At 33.1% G+C, this 25,943-nt stretch overlaps 5 protein-coding genes across 6 annotated transcripts; 2 read left to right on the plus strand and 3 right to left on the minus strand.

Annotated features, from left to right (window-relative positions):
- On the minus strand, positions 380-1,592 carry LOC105176663 (ethylene-responsive transcription factor 3-like). The gene has a single exon (XM_011099537.2). It carries the CDS (start codon positions 1,360-1,362, stop codon positions 676-678), a length of 687 nt encoding a protein of 228 aa, XP_011097839.1. The 5' UTR covers positions 1,363-1,592; the 3' UTR covers positions 380-675.
- Positions 10,146-12,196, minus strand: LOC105176664 (glucan endo-1,3-beta-glucosidase 13). The gene is made up of 2 exons (XM_011099538.2): positions 10,706-12,196; positions 10,146-10,369 (listed from the first exon to the last, which is right to left on the minus strand). The coding sequence occupies exons 1-2, from the start codon at positions 12,069-12,071 to the stop codon at positions 10,332-10,334; spliced, it is 1,404 nt and encodes a 467-aa protein (XP_011097840.1). The 5' UTR covers positions 12,072-12,196; the 3' UTR covers positions 10,146-10,331.
- On the plus strand, positions 16,945-18,992 carry LOC105176665 (small ubiquitin-related modifier 1-like). The gene is made up of 3 exons (XM_011099539.2): positions 16,945-17,109; positions 18,453-18,602; positions 18,706-18,992. Exons 1-3 carry the CDS (start codon positions 17,038-17,040, stop codon positions 18,769-18,771), a joined length of 288 nt encoding a protein of 95 aa, XP_011097841.1. The 5' UTR covers positions 16,945-17,037; the 3' UTR covers positions 18,772-18,992.
- Positions 19,733-23,221, plus strand: LOC105176666 (endoglucanase 11-like). The gene is made up of 5 exons (XM_011099540.2): positions 19,733-20,153; positions 20,302-20,514; positions 20,873-21,073; positions 21,674-21,928; positions 22,345-23,221. Exons 1-5 carry the CDS (start codon positions 19,905-19,907, stop codon positions 23,014-23,016), a joined length of 1,590 nt encoding a protein of 529 aa, XP_011097842.1. The 5' UTR covers positions 19,733-19,904; the 3' UTR covers positions 23,017-23,221.
- On the minus strand, positions 23,721-25,449 carry LOC105176667 (50S ribosomal protein L30). Of its 2 annotated transcripts, none has more exons than XM_011099541.2 (4): positions 25,341-25,449; positions 25,012-25,250; positions 24,746-24,900; positions 23,721-23,983 (listed from the first exon to the last, which is right to left on the minus strand). In XM_011099541.2, exons 2-3 carry the CDS (start codon positions 25,201-25,203, stop codon positions 24,766-24,768), a joined length of 327 nt encoding a protein of 108 aa, XP_011097843.1. In that variant the 5' UTR covers positions 25,204-25,250; positions 25,341-25,449; the 3' UTR covers positions 23,721-23,983; positions 24,746-24,765. The 2 variants fall into 2 exon arrangements, with proteins under 2 accessions (XP_011097843.1, XP_011097844.1); XM_011099542.2 differs by lacking the exon at positions 23,721-23,983 and adding an exon at positions 24,510-24,668.

A 25,943-nucleotide genomic window follows, 5' to 3' on the forward strand; every position in this document is an offset into this window, starting at 1 on the left:
AAACCACAATCTGACAATGGTGCAACTAAACAGAATTGCCGAACGGTACAAATGACTAAATGAGCTAACAATATATCCTAAATTTCAAATAGATCATTTCAAATCAGTAGCTATGGCATTTGAAGTAAACTAGACAAGTAGATGTACTCTTTAAATTCAAACATTTAAATTAAATATACAGAAGCATCATTAGTATAGATAATGTTTTAAATGTTTACATGAAGACAAATCACATATCGAACAATATGATCAAAGCCCCAAGACATCAAGTAAGAGAATATATCAGAACTCCAGCTACTTCACTGCTTCAATTGTTGCCTAACACAGTGGACTGCGTATCGATTATGGAGCACATCATCAAATGGTCACAAACAACACGTAACTCGCTTAAAGATCAATCAGAATATCTTCTATTATCGATAACATTAAAGTTATAAATTTAAGAAAGTAAATTCTTTTCAAACAACACACTCATAGAAGACAGACTCTTAGTTTTAATGACACCTCAGTCTTCACCCTGTCTATGAGCATTCTTTCTCTTTTTTTTGTTTTCGATTTTCCGCAAAATAAAACCAAAAAAAGGTAAAAAGAAAAGGAAAATTGAGTAATTTAACCAAATGGGTGGATTTCTTCCAAATGATAAGTTCATCATTATCATCGGACGTGGAAAACACCTCAGAGCCGGAGCGCCGTGCAAGCGAGCTCGTCCAAGTCAGCGGCGGCGTCCACCGGTGGTAGCATGTTAAGATCAAAAGGAAGGGGTTTTTTACAAGAGGATGAGGCGATGTCACACTCGGTATCATCAACCACGGAAGAAGAGGAGTCACAGTCGCTGCGACAATCATCCGGAACTACCGGCGGCGACCGCGGATGCCTCCTCTGCTGCTGAACAAGCGGTGGCGGCGGCGGCGGCCGCGGCCCACTAAACGACTCCACGGTACTGCTCATGCCGCTAGAGGTCGGCCTCTGCTGCGCAATTATATCTTGGTCCTGAGGGTAATACCGGGAATCCATGAAGGGATCGTTAGGGTTATTGTTGATTTGTGGTTGATTAGGGTTTTGAGGGTTGAAATCGTGGAACACGTTGCCGCTTGGAGTCAAAGGGAAGTTCGTCTTCGCCTTCGGACCACGCAGCGAGCGCGCGGCGGTGTCGTAGGCCCGAGCAGCCTCTTCAGCCGAGTCAAAGGTGCCGAGCCAGACACGAGTCTTCTTCCAAGGGTCCCTGATCTCCGCCGCATACCTTCCCCACGGCCTCTTCCTCACACCCCGGAATCTGATCTCCTTCGATTCCCCAGATCCATTACCTTCCCCGCCGTGAACCGCCGCCGCCACCTGCCTGGCCGCTGCTCTGCCTCTCCGCATGGTCCAAATTAAAAGATGAACCACCAAAAATCAAAGAAAAATAAAAAAACCAAAAATTGAAAACGATGAATTACTCTACTTTACTCCCCCGGAGAAGAAATGATTTAGAGAGAGAAAAAAGAAGAAAGAGAAATCTGAAATGGGTGAGAAGACATATGTACAAAGGAACAAACAACGCCACAGAGAGATGAGATTATCTATTTTTCCTTTTTTCCTCTACTGTGTGTTGTGTGTGAGGAAAAAAAAAAAATAAAGAGAGAGGTTGGGAGGCGAGCGTTATTTCTTTTTTCCTATTTTTCCATTTTCTTTTTTTTTTTTATAAGTAATTGATGCAGAGGTCCACCATTAAACAACTTGAAAAGACCAGAAAGTCCCTAAACCTCGTTGAAACTGCCAAAATATCCAAGAATTCGCGTGTTTTTCTTCAGATTGATCAACATTGCATCATCTCTTATATGAACCGTGGCTCTATTGGATCCATCTTATAAATAATCCCGACCCTCCATTTCCTAAGTTTAAATCTTGGGATTATCATACCGTCGTCCCTCGAAGTTTGGTGAAATTTCACGTAAATCACATTTGATTTTGAGAATTAGTACAAAGGTATTCTGGATAAACATAAACGGGAAGATCTATTTGTCAGACAAAAATAAATATAATAATTATTATATGTATTTTTTCAAACTATAAAAAATTTATATCACTATATGTAATTATACTAAACTTCATAGAATATCGATATAAACATCTCCTAAATCTTACTTACAACTTACGAGTTGTTTGTAATAACTTTTATTTTATAGAGGGAATCATTTGTAGAAATATTGTAAGTTAAACAATAGTGAAAATTAGAAGCATTTAAAAATAAGACTTAAGTGCGGAAAAAATAAAATAATTGGAATGTTTGAGAAAAATTATTTTAATATTCATATTTTTATCAATAATGCAAGTGGGTATAAAGTTATTTACAACTTTTATCTTAATTTAAAATTTTAACACGTTAGAAAGGATAATCATTTAATATTATGAATGAATTACAATCACATTCCCTAAAGTTTATCATAATTATAAACATCTTATCATTTTTTGAAAAATTACAGATAACCCCCTGATTTTAACATTCGTCTAACAACGAGCACATTTCGTTAGCCTCCGTTAGATTTTCATTCGATTTTTATCCCAAACTGACAAAAATACCCTTTTAAATTATGAATTATAATTCTATATATTTTAGAATTTTCAGAGATATTTTTATATACTAATATGCTTTACCCATTATTCATTTCCCCCATCCTCAATTTTTTCTATATTTTCCAAAATATTTCTTTTTTTTAAAAAAAATTAGTAAGAGTAAAATAATAACGTCAACTTCATCGTCGAAGGATTATATAATTATTTTTAATTTAAAATGAGTATTTTTAATTTTCTAAACAACGATGAGTATCATAATTATGCAAATTTTATAAATGTTTTATCTTATAAATTGTGGGGGGAGGGGGGTGATTGGTTTATTGATATTCTCACGTGACATGCCCCCACAAGCCAACCGGGTGGAGTCCTTGGATTGAAGGATTTTGGTCTATTTTGATTTGTCAGTGCATGTAAAAAGACTGAAACATCCTCGGATTCTTTGGTATTAATGGTGGTGGTATTTTGGGTCAGAGGACTGTTTGGATGTGTCGTTTTCGGTGCTTCATTATTTACGTGAAACGGCAACCGCAGCAACAACTCTGTACACGCCGGTAGATAATTTGCCGTTAGGGGCAGTTAATGCAATGCCAATACCAATACATACTCTGTCAGAATTTAAATTTCACGTCTTTGAAATACCATTAAAGTTTTGGAATTTTTTCTATGTTCAAAATATTGTTAAATTTACGTTAATTGGGATTATTTTAATTAGTAAAATTGAGATCCTATAATCAGAAGGTTATCGACTCGAGTCTCTCACATTATGTATGGATATTAACTTTGATACGGATATAATATAATTTATCCGTACAAGGAAACAAATATCCTCCTTTTCTTGGAGAAATACTGACTGTGCTATAGGATCGGCACCCATGTCTCTGGTGGGGTTATTAGATCTCAAAATCAAGATCGTATATTATCTTACCACGCCAATTTGGAGATAATGCCACGTAGACCAGACAAGTTGATGCATTTGGAGATGATGCCTCATTTATGATAAGGCATATTTTTACTACAATACTCTAACATTAAAAATTTCAGTTCTAAACATTTTATCTTAAGTGTCGGAGGGTTTTAGATGGAGACCACCCAGTAAGCCTAACGATTTTTTTTTCTCAGGTTCCATACATTGTTTTGTAATTTTTTTTTAGAATTTATTAGATGTTATAAAGTATTTTCTAAATATTTTATGACATAAAACTTATAAGTTCAAAATATAAGATGTTACGAGCTTATAAATTTTGATGAAAGAAACTAAGACGTCGCGATTTACGGGTAAAATTTTAACAGGACTAATTCATTTTTATTCAGAATGTTACTTTTTAAATATTATTTAACTTCTTATAAGTTCTGAAATAAATTAATCAAGCATTCTATTATTATCATCATTATTTTATTATTATTATTTCAAATAAGAATATATGTTTAATAGAAATCCACTTTTTGTTTTAAAATAAAACTAATAAGTTTGAAAATACTAAGTACTGCCGACATGCCAAAAAAGGGGGCTATCTGACTCTGGATTTTTGAATTCTTGCTCAATTTTTTCTTTTTTTAATTATACATCAATTACATAATAAATATCATAATTAAAAAAATACGAGACGAATAGTAAACGTTATATTATATGTACATATATTATTTATTTTATTATTTAAAAGTATGTATATAAAATCAGCATAAAAATATACGAGTAGCAAATATACGTACACTTATTATTGACTAATATTATTAGGTTAGTTTATTTTCACGTGAACAACATCTTAAAAAATAAATTGAGTGATCATTATAAGTCCAGATATATTTAGACTCGATTCAGGTAAGGACGAGTCAATTCACCGAAATGTGAAAAGCTCGAATCTTGATTTGTTTCAAAAATAATAATATAAGAGCCGAAATGTTTGTGTAAATTTGAATAAAGTGGTCAATAATATGATAAGTATATCATACTTGTTATGTGATTAATTTAATTCGATCAGATCTAATCTGAATAAAATATTTCCATAAATCGAATTTTCTACTTTTGAAGGAATATGCCCTCAGTTATTCCTTTAAGACCATATCACGGATTTCTTTTCCATTTATTTATGGGATAATTACACCCCTCTCCCGAGGTTTGTAATTACATGTAAATTTATTGTGGTTTGAAAAATTACATCTAGCACTCCTGAAATTTGTTTTAGTATATCAAATAAGTCCCTCCGTTAGTCAAAGTTCACGGAATTTGTGATATTGACAAAAAAAGTGGAAATAAATCTATTTTTACCTCTGATTAACTTATTACTGATTTATTATAGATTAAATAAATATTTTTATGATCAAATTACCTCGTACGTCTTCACGCATTAATGCATGAAAGAAGGTATATTTTCACCAGTTATAAATACAGTTTAGTTAGAAAAATTTTTATTTGATCTACAATAACTCAGTAATGAGTCGATCGAGAATAATATCAATATTTATTTATTTTTTTAGATAAAGCAAACCTCAGAGGTGTTAGACGTAAATTTCCAAATCACATAAAATTTACGTGTAATTACACCAAATCTCATAGAATGGGAGTATAATTATCCCTTTATTTAATTATTTATTTTTTTAGAGCATACAAAAGGGGCTATATTTATTATTATTTTCTCGTCTTATAATTTTAGTGTAATTCGCAATGTAAATACCAATTTGCGTATTCGGGACTAAATTTTGTTATTTTTATATGCAACTCCGTTCTCTTTTATTTAGATATTTTGATAAAATCAATTAAAAGAAATACCATGTCAATATTTTTCCAAATATTATTTTTTTAGTTACTACGAAACCAAATACATAAAATGCGTGAATTTTAGTACCGTAAATGTGGATGTGCGTCTATTTCTACAATAATTATTTTTATTTTTGCTTGAATGCATTTGTTGATTTTAATTTTTAATGTACTAAATCTATTTTTAAATTTAAATATATTGAATGGTGTAATGAATCACATACTATAAAAAAAATATTTTATATATTTTAAATAATTTGAATAGAATACGGTTGTAGAGTTATAAGATGTTAGTAATAACAAATTTATAATTTTAAATGAATTTGTTAAGATCTCATAAATAAATTTGCAATTCCGTACTTCTTTTTAAAAAATTTATAAACTTCTAATATCTTATTTTTAGATCTTATAAGATATTTTTCGTATAAAAATCTCATATGAATTATTCCTCAAACTGTTATGAATTTCAGACTTATCATTTTCTTTTTCAATTATAATAAAATTTAAGCGATTTTGATTTTAATTATGAAAGTTTGCATTTGCTACTTATAATTGTTTTTCAATCAAGTGTTTGGTCGGAAAAAAATCACAATGCAGTGCACATGTGATATTTAAAGGTTATGTGATGTGATATTTTTCACATATGCACAACATGTGTTATTTTTCTAGTAGAAAAATCAACAAAATACCGATCGTATACGGCAAAGTGCAAATTTCGCAAAGTTGAGATGGTAAGTTGACACGAAAATTTTTTTCGAATAACAAAATGCAAAAAACGAGCATAATTTGGATGGCAAAATGTAATTTACCCAATAATTTGCAATAATTCATCTTGATATACCGAATAATACTCAATATGACTAACAATGATAAATAAATTATAATGACTCATAAAGTGAAATAAATACACAAACATCCGATGAAAATCGAACTTATAACTTTAAAACTTATTCATAGGACCTCAATTTTAGTGTTGACGCTGATCATTAAAATGGGCTTTAGAGACTATAAATTGGTGGTAAGAGTAGTGACAAAGTGTTGACCAACATAACATTCACATCAGACAGAAAATGACTCTTCCACCAACATATATACATTGGCTAAAGGATTATTTTCATTGTGATATCGTCTACCTAACTCTACAGTTGTCTTAAAAAAAACAAAAAGAAATGAAAATTACTCATGATTTTTTATTTATATAACTTAATAAGAGAGAAATCCTTAAAATGCCCACAACTGTATGAGTTTCTACCACAAATTTATTATTGATGTCCTAAAAAAGCGATATCGATTAAATGTGTATTATTAGGGTGCGACTCAACACACTTCACACTAGAATCCTTACAAATGATTTCTTTCCCTTTAATTGAAAAAATGATGGGGTATTTATACTAATACAAATGTATGCTATTTAGAGTAGGTATGGGTAAAATACTACTTTAACCTTCACCTACTCCTTATTACGTGGCTACAATTTATTGGCTGGGGTATTCTAATAATTCGTTGTTCCACATAAATTTGGTAAGTTTGACTTGGACTTTCCTTTTTGAAAATGTCATTCTTACCTTATTTAACTTGATTTCTTTCCTCCATCAATAACTTTAACTAATTGCATTTATTAATAGCATTTTTATTTAAAATTAATTCCAATTAAATTCCCTTTAAAAATATAAATTATATTTTTCGTCGAAGGAGATATGAAATTACACTTACACCCTCTTCGTTAAAACACTTCCGTTAGAGTTTGGACAGAAAACTCTTACGTTAACTAAAAAAAATTACATAAATTTTTAATTTTTTCCTTCATTTAACATTTAATGTATATTTTTGTACTTGTGAAGGGAGAAACGTAATAAATATACATTTAGAGTGAGGTTAACATCATTATATACTTTCCCTTTTAAGTACTATTACATGATAGTATTAATTGAAGGGTAAAATGAAAATTTATGTAATTTTTTGCTGATGTAACCATTTCTATCCAAACTCTAACGAAATGGGTTCAGTTGTAAACGAAGAGTGTAATTAGATATATTTATGGGGATCTAAGTGCAGATAACCCTTTTATTTATATATGTTTAAAATTAGTTCATCTAATTGATTTTGACCCGTTATTAATTTTTTATTCTGTTAAACAATTTTTACATTATTCACAGACATTTAGTTGACAAAAATTAACCAAAATACCCTCAATACACTTTTTTTTACACATGCACATTTAAAATTAATTTTATTAATTTTAAACATATGAATTATGATCAGATAATTATTTTACTTTATCTTTTCTTTTATATAATTAAATGAATAAAAGTAACAAACTCTTAAACTACGGACATGCATTGAGTATGCTCTAGTAACTTATTATTTGAGGGAGAGGGCATGTTTGGGTGGAAGCGGATTTTGGTATAACCGCCGTCCGGTGTTCGCGCATAATCGGCAGTTGGGCACGCCGGCACGGCGGTGGGAATGTTGAACAAACACCACAAATTATGCTCGAACCAAACAGCACATAAAACAAAGAGCATTCCAGCTGTCTAATGCTGATTGGCCCCACTCTACCACGCTATTGATAAATGCGATTAGACTTTGTATCGGTAGGTAGCACGTTTATAGAATTAAGATAAACGCGCTTTAGCTTTTCACATTCTTCATATATTTTGTGGATTGGAAGTAGGGTTGGGAATGATTAATCCAGTTGGGTTCGAGTTTAAAAAATTATGTTTATATTTTATTTTTTGTTATTATTTTAATTGAGCAGAAATGAGTTTTAATTAGTGCGAATATGAATCAATTTTAGATAATTTAATATTTTTAAGTATATTTTATTATTTTTATCACTAATTGAATTGAACTCGAGTCAAGCTTGAAAAATTCTCAAACAAAAAGTTTTGTTCTAATTTAATTTGATATATTTAACAAAGAAAATTCAAAAAGATATTTGTCGATTGTTCTCAATTAAATATCGAATAGTTTGATTCCGTTTCTAGCCATAATTGGGAGGAGTTCAAAAGCATGATAGGTTACTTATTATGTGAGCATGCACCTCTTTATATGCATTAGCGTGTGAAGATAAAAGTTATTACTAAGTTAACCAAAATAAATATAAATTTTTTTAAAATCGTTTTGCTAATTTTAACAACTTTGATAAATTTTGACTAACAGAAGATTAATTTATTAGATGGAAAAAAAGGTTAGGGATACTGAATGTAATTTTTTAAATTAAAATAAATTTATATATAATTATATTAAATTTTAAAACAATATGATGTAATTATCCCTGCATATTATAATATAATAAGAGTATAACAGATTCAATCACCCGGTGTTGGATCCTGGGTCGGGTTCAACGTCCCCTTGAGCAGCCCACGATCAGGGCTAGTCAAAAGGAATATTCAAAATGGGCTTGATAACTAACACTGGGTTCTACTTTCAACTGCAATGACACATTGACCCAAACCCTTTTTCTCCCAGACCCACAAATCACATTTGGGTATGGATCATCTATAATGTCCAAAATTAGATGGGTCGGATCATCAGTGCTGGATTGTTACCGCATTAGATTTAATATAAATTTGACTCGTCGATTTTATAATTTATTATAAATAAATGGGCTAATTACACTTTTATTATTAAATTTTGATGTAATTACACATAAATTATATAATTTAAAAAATTATATTTGGTATCCTTGAAATTTATTTCTCTCTAACAAATATATTCCTCAATTGGTCAAAATTTAATAAATTTGTTGATATTAACGGGAAAAAAACTTAGAAATCCATATTAACCCCATGACCTATTACTGATTTATTGCAGGCCAAATAAATTTTTTTGATCAAATTACTCTTATTATTTTCACATGTTAATGCATGTACGAAAGTATATTTTTATCGTTATTGAAAAAAATTATTCGACTTGCAATAAGTCAATTGAGAGTAAATATTAATTTTTAATTAATTATTTTTTCATTATTATCAACAAATTCATGAATTTTGATTAACAAAGATACACATTTATTGGACATAAGCAAATCTTAAGAATACTGAAATAGTTTTTCAAAACACCTGAAGTGTACATGTAATTACATCAAATCTCGAGAGCGTGGAACGTAACTATCCCTAAAATAATGAATTATTATATATTTTTATTTAAAAATATATATATAAAATTTCATAATTAATTATACAAATACAAATTTTAACTGAATTGCAAAACTAACCTCATTTCTAAAATTAATGAGAGAATGAAAAATTATTTAATGAAAAAATTAATTGGGATGAAATTACACCGAATTATAAAAACAGGCAAGAGACAAGGAGAAGAAAACCCCAACAGGAATACGTCAGTCTCTTCTTCCTCAAATTCCTATCAATCTTTTGAAAGAAACAATGATCTATCTATACTATTCATTTATTATAATAATTATATTTGATTGACAAAATATACAATTAAAAAAAAAAAAAATTCGGAAAACCAATGAAGTCTTACTCGATGATACGATTGTGGCTCTCAAGTTCACCAAATGTGAATGTGAGTATATAATTTAATTTTATAATAATTTTCTTGCTTCTTTTAATTTTTCTAACATACTAATTGATTTGGAAATATTAAAGTATTGAATAACAAAGTGAATCTTATCATAATATATATATATATATATAGAGGGTGAATAGTAATTTATCCTCCTGTGATATTGAAATGAACATAATACTCCCTATGATCCTATATTGTAGGATTGATTTTGCAATATTGGCTCGTAAGATGACCATCCTCTTAACTTAATTTAGTTTATCAATCTGGATGGATTAGTCATTTTATTTTAATTTAATAAATTAAATATTGAAATGATGGAGACGTATATAGTAATATATAGAAAGTGAAATGAGAGTAGGAGGTGGATGGTTACTCAAACTATCTAAACCCAATCAATATGAGGTGAACCTCACCTCCTCCACATAAATTAACATATACAATCAGGAATAACAAACTTTAACTGCCAAATCCCACCAAACAATCTCTACCCTCAATTACCCCACGTCGGGAATTCACAGCTACCAAACTCTGCAAAATCAAAACCACCATTTGCTTACTCTATAAGATTAATCAAATTAGCTCAACCAAAACACGCTTTTTCATAATTAATACACCCTAATAATCAAGATTATTGAGATTACCATATGATTTACGCAAAGTAATCCTTATTTTTCAAACAAGCAATAATTATATATTATTATATCACTCAATTTAAAGTTGAATTAATATATTGTTCAATATTATAAAAAAAAGTATCTAATATAAATCGATTGAATTGATAGTTACGTGATAAGTGTAATTATATTTATTTGTTCATTATTATTTGTTAAAAAAATTAGTCTGAGGTAAATGGTAAAAACTTACTAGGAGATTGAGTGACGACATAGGCAGCGCCGGCGAAGTCGCAGGTCCCACTCCCCCGAGCATTTCTCTGGTAGTAGCTGTTGAACGCATACGATGCGTGGGCCTCCACCGTGTTCGGATCGTAGCACGTCGCTCCAGGCTGAATCGCACCGCAGTCCGCCCCTCCCTCTCCACAAGCATAGTCCAGCGCCTGTTGCAGTTTCTCCTCCCCGGCTCCCGCGTTCGCCACGCACCACGTCTGTCCCACGCTGCTGGGTGGCTGCGCCACCACCTGGCTCTTGCTTCCATTCATCATGCTGGGGGAACCGGCGAGACCCTCCGCCGTGAGTGGGATGTTGTACACTTTCTGCTCGTTTGGGTAGAAGAGCCCGTAGTTTCTCTCCGAAGTGGGCCCGGGCTTTTCGTTTTCGTTGAAGAGAGCGAATAAATAGACGTTCAGAGGCTCGTTGCGCCGTAGAGGGGTTCCACCGCCGGTAAGCACTCGGCGGACCAAGTTTCCGTTATACGCCGCCGCATTCGCTTCACTTGCCCCGACCTCATTCTCGTCGCCCTTCGACGGCCACCCAGTTTCGGAAACCACAATTTTCACGTCGTTGAATCCTAATGCATTCATTGCTGCAAATACGGCGTCGATTTGGGCATCGAACAAGCTCTTGTAAACAAGCCCGTTGTTGGGATCGACGTTGCCGGAGTTGTTACGTAACAAGGCGTAGTCTAACGAAATCTTATCTGTATTAGCAGAATAGGCGAAGAAGGGGTAGGCATTCACCATGAGGTACGATCCGGTTTGTTTGAGGAAATTCAGCATTGGTGTGATAACCGGTTCGACGAGGTCCGATTTGAAAGAACCGGAGGACGAAGGGTAGGATGTCTGTAGAGCACTGAGGGCTACAGGGGAGGTGACTTTAATGGAGGACGCGACGTCGTATTTGACCAGAGATGCGTAAACGTTTTTCATGGCGGGAACAAGGAAGGATGTGGTGTTTTGGGGGTCAACAAACACTTCGTTCCCAACAGCGATGGCTTCGACGAGGGTGTTGGGGTGGTAAGGAAGGATATTCGATTGGATCCAGGAGTCAGTAAATGACTGGCTGGCGGCGGCGGAGGAGAGCTGATTGTTAGGAAGCGCGACGACGACGGAGATCCCGGAACCCGAGAGGGCAGATAAAACGGTGGAATCAGTGTCGTAAAGCTTCACCTTGGTGATACCTTGCGCTTTAAGGAGTTGCACTACTTGCGGCGGTGATGGAAGGTCGTTCCCGAGGCGGCCGTAGTTTACACCGACGGTGCCGGAGTCGGAGAAGACGGATGGGATTGAAGGGAGAAGGAAGAAGAGGAATGCATAGAAAAAGTAGAGTGCATCCATGGTCTGTGAACGGGGAGAACAGTGGAGAGCATCAAGGGTTTTGGAGGAGGTTGAAAGTTACAAATAGATTGCGCTTATATAGAGAGAGAGGAAGGAGTTGAGGGGGTGAGTGACTGTGAGTGGAGAAAGTGCACTTAGTGGGAAATGGAGTGAGGGGGGTGGTGGCTGTGGCTGTGTCAATTTCATCTTCTATTACAAATACATGCTATTTTATTTAATGTACATATGTATAAAATATTATATTAGTTTTTTTATTTTAAAATTTTATTTTATACATATTATGTATATATATCAAATGAAAAAAATTTCAAATTTTAGATTGAATTTAATTAGATCTGAACCAATATTATAACAAGTATAATATACTATTTGTGATATGATTGATAATTAATTAAGATACCAATATTATAACAAATATAATATAATATTTGTTATATGATTGATATATAATTAAGAAAAAATGATCAATCATATGTTAAGAATTTCACGCTTGCTATCTGATTAATTTAATTTGACCGAACTTAATTTATATAAAAAAAAATCTTTAAATAAAATGGAATGTGCAATGGATTTAAAATAGAAAATTCGATTGAAATGATTGTAGGAGATTTCAGGTTTTGCTATTATTTTATAGATATACTTAATTCTGTAGTTTCATATAATTAAATACATCTTAGTCACCCAATTATATAAAATGTCCTACTCATATTTTAAATTCAATTATAATATATGGTGCTTATCCAATTGAACAAAAATTCCATTTGCTTATATATATAATATGGTTTTGAATTATTTTTTTATCTGGTTAGATATGAAAATCAACTTTCAATTTAGTAGAAAATTTAATATTATAATATAAAAATAATTGATCTAAAGTGGCATAGACTAAATGTAATTAAAAAAAGTGTAAGGTGATCGCTTGAGGTTCGAGACCGTATTTGAGTTGATTATGATCCGATGATTTTTATGAGGGGTTATTAGGGTTGGACCCACCAAAAGACCCTTACCTCACGAGTCAGTGAGATTGTATCGAGGTAATATATTAACATAGAAAGATAGTATAAATATCGTATCCAACATATATTTGTTGGGCGATTTATATTAATGTCGGTCCCATTTAAACTAGTTACGTACATAAATACAGTACGTAATAACGAACTTTCCAAATCTATTTAGTAATCAATGTCGGATGAGTTCGCTAGGGTTTTGCGTTAAATTAATTTGAGCTGAAGCACGCAAGAGTTTGAATTATTTTAAATATTTTATAATTATTTAAGCAGATCTTAATATTACAAAGCAAACCGCCCATCGAACCCACTCATTATCTCTAAGCATTAAATATCATAAAATCACTATATATGTGTGATAATATAAATTTATACCTCAAAATAAACACAAAAATTAAAATGATATATTTGTTACATATTTCAATAAAATTTTCCATAATCAATTTATTAAAGAATAAATAAAATTTGGGATCCTACCAAGCGTGTGTGTCTCAAGGTATAAAGGTTGGCTGGCAAAAGAGGTAGAAAACGTAAAATGTACAACAGAAGCGGTCTACCTAATTTACCGGCCGAAAGGGTAAAACCATGTGTAAACCTAAAATTCGAGGGAGACAATCCAATGACTCGAGCACAAAACTCTTTTATTAGAGATACCGTGTTTAAATATTAAGTGTGCGTGTGCATTTGATGCGTAAATAATATATATAGTGAAATTTGAAATTAATGGGAATGAACTATTGTGCGGAATTGAGTAATCACAGTTAGAATATTATGGAGTCGAGCCTCATGAATATAAATATATAATATATTTTTAATTTTTTTAGAAAAATATATTCAGCTTGAATACGACGGTGTATTGAATTATTACGTATTAAATATATGGAATCTTAACGGAAAAAGGATATTAATGGCCTCCCTTTTTACAGTAGTTTCTTTATTTATTGAGATAGAAAATTACAGAAATTTAGCTTTTGGGATTTGGGAAATTCTGGAAATATTCATATAATCTCCTTGTGAAAATATTAAATGACACTGTAATATAAAATCTAATTCGATTACAAGTTTTTGTGCCTTTTAAATGTCATTTAAATACCGAAGCAATTAAATTAAGACCGGTAGTACATATTTCACTTTTTTATTTAAATAAGTAAAATTAAAATAAAATGATGGATATGCATGAAAATAGATTTAATAATTAAATTTAATTCCATTTACCATGTAAAAACACAAATTAAATTTGATTTATTAATACAATGATAAATTTTTTATTTCAAATTTTATTACATATTTAACTTCATTTACTATATATAGATATCACATGTATAAAAATTATGTAATGTATTAAAAAATCATATAATATATATTAAAATAAAACAAAAAAAATCAATAAAATTCGGAAAAAAATCCATAATAATATTGAGGTGCTTGCGTGCACATAAGCCAATGATGTTAGTTAATTGCAGGTGAGAAAAATTGGAAGACGTGGTGACAAAATTCGTCCACCTAAAAACACTTCCCATCACATCATTAATTATCGACGCGTCAATTTAATTTCAACGTTTTCTGCAAATGATTTATAAGTTGATGGCCCACATAAATTTTATGTTTATCTCTTTGTAATAATATTACATTATTCAATACTTGTTTGATAAGTTAACGTGATTTTGTTTGACTGATAAAGTTGAGATTTTATAATAAAAAAATATTATGAGTTCGGATTTCATGAATATGGAATTTAGCTATTTTCGTAATAGTTTCTTGTTTAGATGTGATAACTCTCCTAGAGAAAAACAATAACATTTTAGAACGAGGGCTCTCGTCTTTTTTACATGACATGACCCTTCCGACCCAACGACCCGACTTTTGAGCCATAAATTTCACCTGATCTCTAACTAATTTAAGAATCACAATGTCTTTATTGAGAACTATCCAACGAGCCTAACGATATATTTTCTTCTCATGTTCCCAAACATCTAATCTGAATTGCCCTCAAAATAATTTCTACCTCTGACTCGTATCGAAATTTGCATTTAAATGTATTAAAAATAATACGATGAATTGCGAGTACACGTGTGAATGAGAAGGGACGGAGGATGTTCCCATTATCGCATTCAACTTGCGTTTTCTTGTGATGTTATTTTACATTATATATGGAAAAAATACAATTTACTGACTTGTGATTAAAGAAATAAGTAAAAAAAATCATCTAAAAAATAAAATAGCAAATTACCCCCTATGTTTTAAAAAAAGAAGCAAATTACCCCCTACCTAAACCATAAATAGGGAGTAATTTGCTTCATTTTTTAAAATACAAAAGGATACTTTACTAATTTCTTTTTCATAAAGGGTATTTGTTCATTTCACATATCACAGGGATTAAATTGCATTTAATTACATTATATATATATATGTATAGATACTTTACTTGTAAGTCATACGTATATTGATATGTTTGATTATTAATTAATTATGATGTGGGCATGATGAAATGATAGTATAATTGATGGGATTTGAATAAGTTGGAGTATTTTTCTTTTTTTATTTTCATAAAAAAAATTCTATAACCATCTTGTTCACGTTAATTTCGAATCTATAACAAATAATTACATAGAAAAAATAATATAAATTTTTTTTTGAGAATTTAAATGGAAAGAGTTACAAATGATGTTTGAAAAATTATTTATTTTATTATTCATTGAAAACTTCAATGCAGTTGCTATCAGCTTATTTTTGGATAATATCGAGCTTTATTAAAATTTGTTATAATTATAAAAAAATTATTAATATTTAATATAATTATATTACCTTTGGACGGTAAATTTGAAATATCAACTTTATCCTTAAAAGTTTATTCATTTTTCTTTTAAATTTATGGAAAAAAATATTAAAAAATTTGATTTGTGCAATGTCCCGTATACCCTCTATGTTTATCCGATGCATACTTTAAAAATATCGCATTTTAATCTATGAAATTATTTTTAAAATATATAAAATTATATTTTGGTATTTAAACAGATATTTTGTACAATTCAATACAAAATCTTGATATAACTCTATTGGTGCATTTGGATTGTCGAATTAGATTTCAAATTCTTAGTTGGATATAACCAAATAATAAAAAAATTTGACAAATTATTACCTAAACTTTTGATAAAAATAATATATATATATATATTTATGCTAGTCGAATATTAATATAGATATATAATTGATATTTTTTTTGTTAATGCAGCGATTATTTCTTATAGCATAATCTATAATGGCTTGAATTTATATTAATTAATATAATATTAATATCAATCTTATTTTTATTTAATTATAATAGTTTATTATTAAATAACGAAACTTTTTCTCTTTCTCAAATGTTAGAAAAATTAAATAGTAAAAAATATTTTTTAAATTCTAAAGAGAGAAAGAATGTGGGAGAGAGAGAGAGAAGAGTATGTGCTTAATTGTATGAATGGGGACATTTTTATTTTATAACATATCAATTTTATATAACTTATAAAATGTTTAAAATTATAATTTTTATAAGTTATAAAATTATATTTTTATTTAATAGCAAACATGCAATTAAAATTATTATTTGGGACTAAGAATAATGAGGTTTAATTGAATTGAAGTGGTGAAGGGTTGGGAAAAAGGGGAAAGATTCCAACTCATCCCTACATAATTGTTGCTTGTGTATTACGCCACCATGTTTTTCTAGGTTCTGACGTTTCTTCCCCACAACTACACAAATTCATTTGCTACGACGTCGTTCCGAATTTAGTGACTCGGAATCTTGGCCGTCCCTCTCATCTTGAATGCATCTCAATCGTCAATGTTATTTTTCCGTTTTCTTATATATATATATATATATATAAATAAAAGAAGAATTTCGAAATAAAGAGTGGGAGAGAGAGAAGAGACGAACTGAAGCAGAAACTGAAACGATTAATCGGCGGCTGGAGTGAAGAATGTCGAGCGTAGAGGACGACAAGAAGCCCGCCGACTCGTCGGCCCACATTAATCTCAAAGTGAAAGGCCAGGTTTCACCTTTCTACCTGATTTCCTTCCCCCCGCACTCTGTTTCTCCTTTTTGCTTTTTGAGTGTGTGTTTGTGCGTTTTGATTTTTTGAGTGGGAATCTGCTTCTGGGGTTTTGGAATGATGGGTTCTTGTTGCTTACTTTTTAGGGTTTTTCTTCTGCGTTTCTCTTTTACTACAACATTTTCCTGTTCCTGCCCTTATTTGGTTGGTATCGCACTGTATGGACTTTCTGAATGGGAATGTCTCTGTGAGTAGCATTGTGATTGGGGATGTTTGAAGGGTTTGTGAAGTGGTTTTCTATGGAAAGTCACTGTTTTGTGGATATTTTCCCCCCAGTTTTATTGTTATCTGGTTTGTTTAGTTGAATTATGCAGCCTGTTTTGGAATGTTCGTAAACTTTGTTTCTTTTTTTCCTTTCCTGAGATATACTTGGAACATATAAAAGGGAATTCCTTAGCATTCATTGAAATATCGTGCAAACTTATTATCTGTACGTCTGATCATGGAGAGAAAATCCAGTCTTGTTTGATCATCTGTGAGTACCAGCACATTTGCTAGCTTGGGTTTCTCTTCTGGGACATTTAGCAAAGACTGGCTGGATATGCCGCTAAATCTATAAGAAAACCAAACTTTTAATGCCTCAAAGACATGCGGGGATTCATCTTTCTTTTATGCATTAGCAAGGAGGTAAAATAGAAAAAAATATTGCATAAGAATTACACATTTGAGTTTGCATTGTAACTGAAATCTAATTCAAAAAACCCTTCTCCAATTTCCTTGTGTAATTTCATCTGTCTCAAAAAATTTTCAGTTTTCATTCTTTTCTTAATTTATTTTCAACTGGTTAGTAATGGCCTAAACCTGTCGCTTATTTGTAATATCTAGTATAATGGAGGCGGTGAATGGTTGAAGCTGATTTTCGTCTTTCCTGTTTTCTCTGCCCTCTTGTTTTATGTTAGCTGACTTTGGTGGGTCATTTGTTTATCATGAAGATGTACAGAGTACAGACATGGGCTTTGAAGTGTGTTTAAGTTGAAAAAAGCTATTTTCTTTGATTACTGCTTTAAAGTAGTGGCTTTAAAACAAGAGAAACTTTTGTCCTGCTAGTTCTGAAGGTTTCTGCCATTTATTCAACAGATACTTCCATGCCGGTCCTTGAAGATGTGTTTAACCATGTGATCTTTTATGCGACGATAGAATGTAGTGATATATTGTCAAGGATCTTCTGCTAGTGATTATTTGCTCGTTATTTACAAAATGTTAAGATATGTTGGTCTACCGTATTTGAACTTTGAAAAGTTACAAGCTGTTTGAGTAACTCCTAAGATGATTTCTTATTGTAGGATGGAAATGAGGTGTTTTTCAGGATTAAGAGAAGCACGCAACTGAAAAAGCTTATGAATGCTTATTGTGACCGGCAATCAGTGGATTTCAATTCTATTGCTTTTCTGTTTGATGGTCGTCGCCTCCGAGGAGAGCAGACTCCAGATGAGGTTATCGTCTCTCTCCCTCGAATACAGTCACATTTGCAAAATTAGTATTTGTTCACACCAGTCCAAAATACAGAAGATTTATTTAGAATTTTATCCTTTACAGCTGGAAATGGAGGATGGCGATGAGATAGACGCGATGCTGCACCAGACTGGCGGGGCAACTGCATAGCCAAGTATGGAGATAAATAGGGTATTGTAACATATAACGTTTATTGAGACTTTCTTAAAGCCAGTCCTCTGACGAGTAGTTTATTGGATTTCAAGAAACCTATTACGATAAGAATGCACATTAGTACTAATCAGCCCTTTTTCGGGCTTCTGTACCAGCTATGTCTAGTTATTATGTTTCTATCCATATACAGCGGAGCCTGGGTGCATGAGTTTGAATTACTAGTTTTCTTATCAAACAGTAAATTGATTAGAAAATGGCGATATTACGTTACTACTACGAGTATCAACCGGTCACCTTAATGTAAAGTAGGCCATGCAACCTCGGCAGGGCCACTCGGTGGAAACGCTGTCTCCACAGCTCAACGACATCTGGTGGTATAAAATTGGTAGCTCAATCAAATCTAGTGGTTCAGATTCTCAGAAATGTTGTGGAGGCGATTTATAGGGAGGCCCTCCGCATTTAGAACAGTCCAATGTGCCAAAGACTGTAAGTTGCCTGGCGGGTTACTTAGTCTGGTTTATCTTGAAACTCCAAGTTAGTACCAGAGAGAGTAAATCTAACTAAAGAACAAAGCATAGAGCCGACATAACATTTCACAAACAAGAGATTTACTAGTGTAAGAACACTAGCTAACATTATTACTTTGATATTTGATACGTAGTAAAACAAACAAGAATTGAACCGTATGTTACACTACGCCCGCAGACAAAACATTATTGGAAATTGCTGATCTCAACCAAAAATTATGGTGTATACCTCTCTTTGCCCCTGTTGATCTGGTTTTAAATTTTCAAACATTTTATGTTGATCTGTTCTTATTCAAATAGTCTTGATATATTTTCGTAATTTTCAGTAGAATTCCATATGGTCAAAGATCTAATGTTTCCTCTATGGGACAAATGGGTTAAATTCACTCTACGCACATGAAACATACTGCAAAGACATAAACATGGCTCCATTTAGGTCATTGGTTTACTAGTTTAACAAATCGAGCTCAATTACACAGATCTCCTTACTGGACCCTCTTCCCCTCCACTGAAGATTTCTTGAGCTCAAAACTCGGAACAATAGTCTCCCCAACTCACACTATATAAAGAGGCACACCATCACGCATTTGGAGAAAACTGAGAATGGGGAAGAAGAACATGCAATCCCAATGCCACCCTTTTGCACACCCCAAACGCTTCCTTCCAAGATTCTTATTAGTATTCGTGCTTTCGCTCTTTCCCACATTATCTTTCCCTCAATCCTTCGACTATGGAGATGCCCTCCACAAGAGCCTCCTCTACTTTGAGGCACAGCGCTCTGGCCGTCTCCCTTACAACCAGAGAGTCACTTGGCGCCACCACTCCGGCCTCACTGATGGCCTAGAACAAGGGGTATGTATGTATGTCCATTCACGCACACTTCTAGGCCGTCTGAATTCTCTATTTCATCTTATACTGCACCATACAGACATAACATTCTGAGACTTATGAAGAATACTATGATAATACCAATTATGTGTTGATCTTTGGGAATGTGTAGGTGGACTTGGTGGGAGGATACTATGATGCTGGTGACAATGTGAAGTTTGGACTGCCAATGGCTTACACAATTACACTGCTGTCGTGGGGAGTGTCGGAGTTTGAAGATCAAATAGCTGCAGCAGGTGAATTACAGCATGCCCTTCAAGCCATCAAATGGGGAACTGATTATCTTATCAAAGCACACACTCATCCCCATGTTCTCTGGGCTCAGGTTTATGTTTGTTTCTTTGATGTTTGGACAGTGATCATATCCGAGAATCATAAACGTAAAAAATTCTTATCGAAATCAGATTCTATTGTAATTAATTGATCACATTATTGATATTATTACTATACTTGTACATATGAGGTAATTTTATATGCATATGCATTTGTTAACGACAGGCAACAAACGTGCAATAAAATTTCAATCAACGTGAAACCTTGTTTTTAATTGGTCAATTCAAAAGCAAGTCTTATAAATGTCGGTTTCATGTAATAATAGAAAAACAATGGAACATCGAAAGCCCAGCTACATAATTAGTGGGCCATAAACAACGATTTACATTTAATGATGGATATTTGATCAGGTGGGCGACGGCGACACAGACCACCTCTGCTGGCAGCGGCCGGAGGACATGACGACATCACGCCGTGCTTACAAGTTGGATGAGGAGAATCCCGGCTCCGAGGTGGCGGCGGAGACGGCGGCGGCCATGGCGGCAGCCTCAATTGTGTTTAGGAGAACAAACCCACATTACTCGCACCTTCTCTTGGACCATGCACAACAGGTAACTCATACTTCAATTTTTTTTCTAAAAATATATGCCATAATATAATTATCTTTCTTGTTCAAATATTCCCTATTTCATTGCTTTGCAAGACGAGAGGAAAATGCGTTTTCTCTTTTTAATTTCATTTTTCGGAAATGAAATTTTTATTCTAAAAAAACTTCATTATTAACGTGGAAAATGGTACTAAAAAAAGAACGTGAAAAAAATTCTAATTTAGACTGGGCTGTTAAAAAATTCAAAAATTCTAAAAAATGCTCTTGATATTTTATTGGTATACAGTTTAGAAATAGTAACCAATCAAACTACGAATATTACTTGTTATATAATTGATTCAATCTTATTAGATATAATATGGTAAAAATTTTTCAACTCGTAATTACTACTATGATCAATACATATTTTTATAACATTTTTCTATACAAGGTAGACCGAGAAACCAAAAATGTACTGATCAATTATATATAGTATAGAGAGATAAAAGAATAATATAAATTCAGTTTTCAAATGCCACATTAATATATACAAAAACATAGATTAAGCCCTTGGAATTATATGTTGGAGTCATAGGGTTAGTTGATATTTACCTTTTGAGTGCAGTTGTTTGAGTTTGGGGAGAAATACAGAGGAAAATACGACGAGAGCATTGAAGCAGCAAAAGGATACTACCCGTCGGTGAGTGGGTACTTGGATGAGTTGTTGTGGGCAGCGTTGTGGGTATACAAGGCCACCCACAACCACACCTACTTCAATTATGCTACGGAGAATGGGGAGGCGTATGGTGGAACCACTTGGGCCATCACCGAATTCAGCTGGGATGTCAAGTATGCTGGCCTCCAGCTCCTTGCTGCTATGGTACCTTTATTTATTTTTACTCACAATTATACTTTTTTTTTTAAAACAAAATTGGTGTACTATACGTAAATCCTTTGTTATTCGAAAAATTACTTTTAATACGCTAATATGCATATGCAAATGCATAAAGATGATTTGGTCAAAAAAAAGTTATTTGAATTTCTAGTTAATTTTCGATCAATTTTTTTTTTGCTAATACTAGTAAATTTGGATGAATTTTAACTGAAAAATGAATTTATTTGTTATATGAAAATAAACATCCAGATATTGAATATAATTTTTTAAATTACATAGATCTGCGTATAATTATACCAAAATATATAGAATGATGATGTATTATCCCTTTTTCTTAATGATTAAGAATGTGTCAAATTGTAATATTAATACTAGTCTACGGTTATGGATTAACCTTGCAGCTGCCAATGGAAGGCAGAAACAAGGAACAAAAGCAAATCCTCCAAGAATACCGCTCAAAGGCAGAGTACTACATCTGTGCTTGCCTGAACAAGAACAATTCCACAAATGTGAAGCGCACCCCAGGTGGGCTCCTGTACACCCGCAGATGGAATAACATGCAATACGTTTCCAATGCGGCCTTGTTGCTCACAGCTTACTCGTCTCACCTCCACTCCACCAATCAGATGTTGAACTGCCACACCGATTTAGTGGGGCCCAATGAGATCCTCTCATTTGTCAAATCCCAGGTGGACTACATTCTGGGATCCAATCCTATGGGAGTGAGCTACTTGGTCGGGTATGGACCATCCTATCCCCAGAGGGTGCACCACAGGGGAGCATCCACAGCATCATACAGAGACTGCAAAGTCTTTCTTGGGTGCATGCAGGGTTATCATACCTGGTTTGTGCGCCATGCTCCTAACCCGAATGTTCTTGTTGGAGCTCTGGTCGGTGGACCTGATTTGAACGATGAATTCAGGGATGGGAGGGATAACTTTGCGCAAACCGAGGCTTGCACCTACAACACAGCGCCGCTGGTTGGGGTTTTCGCCAAATTGCATGAACTAGAAAAGGAGAGCTTCAGCTCCACTGCTTCTCCTAGTCTGCTGCCACTGGTTTCTTTCGTGTAGATGTCTGAAATGTATAGAGATTTTGGAGGGATTTTGGTATGGCCAGAAATTCATTTCAATTTACTGGCAAAAGAGAATTTTGGCAAGGGAACAGGAAAAGAGTGTAAGTTAAGAAAATAAAAGTCAAGTTTTTGAGTCATTTTTGTATTTCCTACTATTTGGATGGAACTCTATGTCTATCTGAATGATTTTTTAACATCGGTCATGAAGGAAGACAGGGCGTTTACAAAAGAAAGGTAGCTGATGGCTTCAGAATATTGGTGGATCATATTCCATCGTAGGTAAATGGCACTATGATTAATAACATTCAATATGAAATGGGAGTAACACTCAATTACTGAAAAAGAATTAATAGGTTTAATAACATTCAAGATGAAATGGAATTACCACTCAATTACTGAAAAAGAATTAATAGGTTTAATAACATTCAAGATGAAAAGGTAGTACCACTCAATAACTCAAAGATCTGGACTTTGAATAACATCTAAGTGATTCTGCATTGGCCAACACCAAGTGGTTCCATGAGAAGGCATAACCTTGTGATTTTGGACCCTAATCAGTTTTCACTTTTACCAGATAGAGTTTATTGAAACCAAGATTAGCTTAGTACATTTACACTTGAATCAACAACCTCTTGAAAAGGTTAGCTTTAGGCAACTTCAATCAAGGCTACCAAGTTGGACCACAAGCAAGAAACAGCAGTATAACAGAACAGAAATATGTAATACCAAACAAAGAGAAGAGTTGAGTAGCACATTCCCAAGATTGTGGAAACATTTATATTTCTTCTGTTTGATAAGAAACTCCGTCCTAACCTCATACAAACGTAACTTCTTTAACAAATAGAAGGTTGTATAAGTTGAAAAATTATGACTTCCGACGTGTCCACCAAGTTCAGTACTTAAGTCTTGCTCTACGGTGCCACTTGGATCTGGTAAACATATAGACGATCTATTCTGAAGACAGCCTATAACAAAAGAAAAGTTACATGAGACAACAGGATATTGATTTCAACATCAATTTGTTGCAAGCATTATTCGTGGAAGAGCAAGCAGAGTGGGAGGACAGAATCATGCGTGAAAAATATAGGAACCAAATTCTTAACACCAACTGCACATTTACACATATAGCCAATCCAATTGAAATACCAGAACACTAGCAAGACACAGGCATAAACTCAGAAACTTCACAACTCATCTTACAAAATTAAATATAGAAAAAGAAAAACAATTTGCAGAAATAAATGTGAAATATTACTGAAAATCATAGAGTTTGGGATTTACAAACATCTTACACCTAAGGCGTGAGAATTGTGTAACATGTTCTTGAAATTAAAAAGCGACAAGACGAACTTCCAGCTTCAGACCACTTGATTAGACTGTCAAACAACTGCATAATGAAATTGATTCGGCCACTCTCATCAAATAAATCAGTTGAATCTATCTACAGAAAGGAAAGGTCTTACAAAATTAAATATAGAAAAAGAAAAACAATTTGCAGAAATAAATGTGAAATATTACTGAAAATCATAGAGTTTGGGATTTACAAACATCTTACACCTAAGGCGTGAGAATTGTGTAACATGTTCTTGAAATTAAAAAGCGACAAGACGAACTTCCAGCTTCAGACCACTTGATTAGACTGTCAAACAACTGCATAATGAAATTGATTCGGCCACTCTCATCAAATAAATCAGTTGAATCTATCTACAGAAAGGGAAAGAGCTAACCATTCAAGCGGTTTCAGCAATTAGGCCGAAGCATCACTAGTTGGAGCAGGATGGTGATTCACAACCAAGGGCGGGCGCAGGGCTCGGTGATTAGCTTCTTTCTGCTTCCGAGCATTGTACATTTCCTCGGTCTCAACCACAACCAACCTTTTCACCTAAATTCAACATAAAAACCACACCACAAAATTCATTCTGAGCATTTCCACGAGCGTTATAGATATAGTCTCCATGAACTAGAACTGTCAACGAACAATTATTAAAAAAACCTGCTGCAGCATTCCCCGGACAGTAGGCGTATTCCAGCGCATGACGGTGCGGTTGCACTTGGTGAGACGCAAGGCCTCCAACGTGCGGCGGTGGAGCCTCCGGGTACCGGGAATACCCCTCACCAGCGTTATGTAGAGATTAGGGCTCCACGCAACTGGAACATTTGCTTTAAATGCATTAAATGCACTCATTCTATCTCCAATTCTTTCAGTTCCCCTTACTGTACTCTTTCGTCTCCCTGTTAGAATAATTGATCTCAGAATTACGATGAGCAATTGGAATCAACAACCAGAAGAAAACTCAGTCGACGAGGAGAGAGAGAGCAGACCTGCAGAGAAGAGAGGCAGCCGAGGGTTTCACAATCGTAGAACGATCCCGACGACGTCGTGGAGTCTCGTCAGTTCCAAAATGTTGAGACTGGGAAACCGTCTGTGGGCCGGCGCTTATTTAGTTCAGCTCATGTTCTATTTTGGGCCAAGACTTATGTTGGGCCCATAAACTCTTATCGTATCAATTTTCTTTAAATCCATTAACTAACAATATGTACAATTTTTTTCGTAAATTAAATTAAAGGGAATTTAGGTATTGATCAATTAGAATTCATATTTTGCTAGATTTATTCTTTCTATTATTTATATATACAGGGTAAATTACAATTTTTCCTAAGATTTGATACAATTACGAATACTCACTCGTTATTTAAAAAGTTACCAATACTCCTTAATTTTAACGATCATTTAACAATTAGCTCAATTCGTTAGTCTTTATTAAGTTTTTATCTATTTTTATGATGAACTAACCAAGATATCTATATGAACTAAGAATTATAATTTTATTTATTTTCTAAATTTTTTAATTTTTTATGAACTAAATGAATAATTTTTAAAGCTTTCCATCTACCCATCAATTTTTTTTACAATTTTTAATTTTT

The sequence above is a fragment of the Sesamum indicum genome, linkage group LG14 (genome assembly GCF_000512975.1).
Source record: "Sesamum indicum cultivar Zhongzhi No. 13 linkage group LG14, S_indicum_v1.0, whole genome shotgun sequence".
NCBI lineage: Eukaryota > Viridiplantae > Streptophyta > Magnoliopsida > Lamiales > Pedaliaceae > Sesamum > Sesamum indicum.

Excerpts from the sequence above, each read along its gene's own strand:
- LOC105176663 (XM_011099537.2), bottom strand. The coding sequence starts at position 1,362 with ATGCGGAGAGGCAGAGCAGCGGCCAGGCAGGTGGCGGCGGCGGTTCAC.
- LOC105176666 (XM_011099540.2), top strand. The coding sequence starts at position 19,905 with ATGGGGAAGAAGAACATGCAATCCCAATGCCACCCTTTTGCACACCCC. Across the intron at positions 20,154-20,301 it reads CTGATGGCCTAGAACAAGGG|GTGGACTTGGTGGGAGGATA; the intron begins GTATGTATGTAT and ends GGGAATGTGTAG. Across the intron at positions 21,929-22,344 it reads TCCAGCTCCTTGCTGCTATG|CTGCCAATGGAAGGCAGAAA; the intron begins GTACCTTTATTT and ends TTAACCTTGCAG.
- LOC105176664 (XM_011099538.2), bottom strand. The coding sequence starts at position 12,071 with ATGGATGCACTCTACTTTTTCTATGCATTCCTCTTCTTCCTTCTCCCT. Across the intron at positions 10,370-10,705 it reads TGTCGTCACTCAATCTCCTA|AGTTTGGTAGCTGTGAATTC; the intron begins GTAAGTTTTTAC and ends TTGATTTTGCAG.
- LOC105176665 (XM_011099539.2), top strand. The coding sequence starts at position 17,038 with ATGTCGAGCGTAGAGGACGACAAGAAGCCCGCCGACTCGTCGGCCCAC. Across the intron at positions 17,110-18,452 it reads ATCTCAAAGTGAAAGGCCAG|GATGGAAATGAGGTGTTTTT; the intron begins GTTTCACCTTTC and ends TTCTTATTGTAG. Across the intron at positions 18,603-18,705 it reads GAGAGCAGACTCCAGATGAG|CTGGAAATGGAGGATGGCGA; the intron begins GTTATCGTCTCT and ends TATCCTTTACAG.
- LOC105176667 (XM_011099541.2), bottom strand. The coding sequence starts at position 25,203 with ATGAGTGCATTTAATGCATTTAAAGCAAATGTTCCAGTTGCGTGGAGC. Across the intron at positions 24,901-25,011 it reads TCCGGGGAATGCTGCAGCAG|GTGAAAAGGTTGGTTGTGGT; the intron begins GTTTTTTTAATA and ends TGTTGAATTTAG.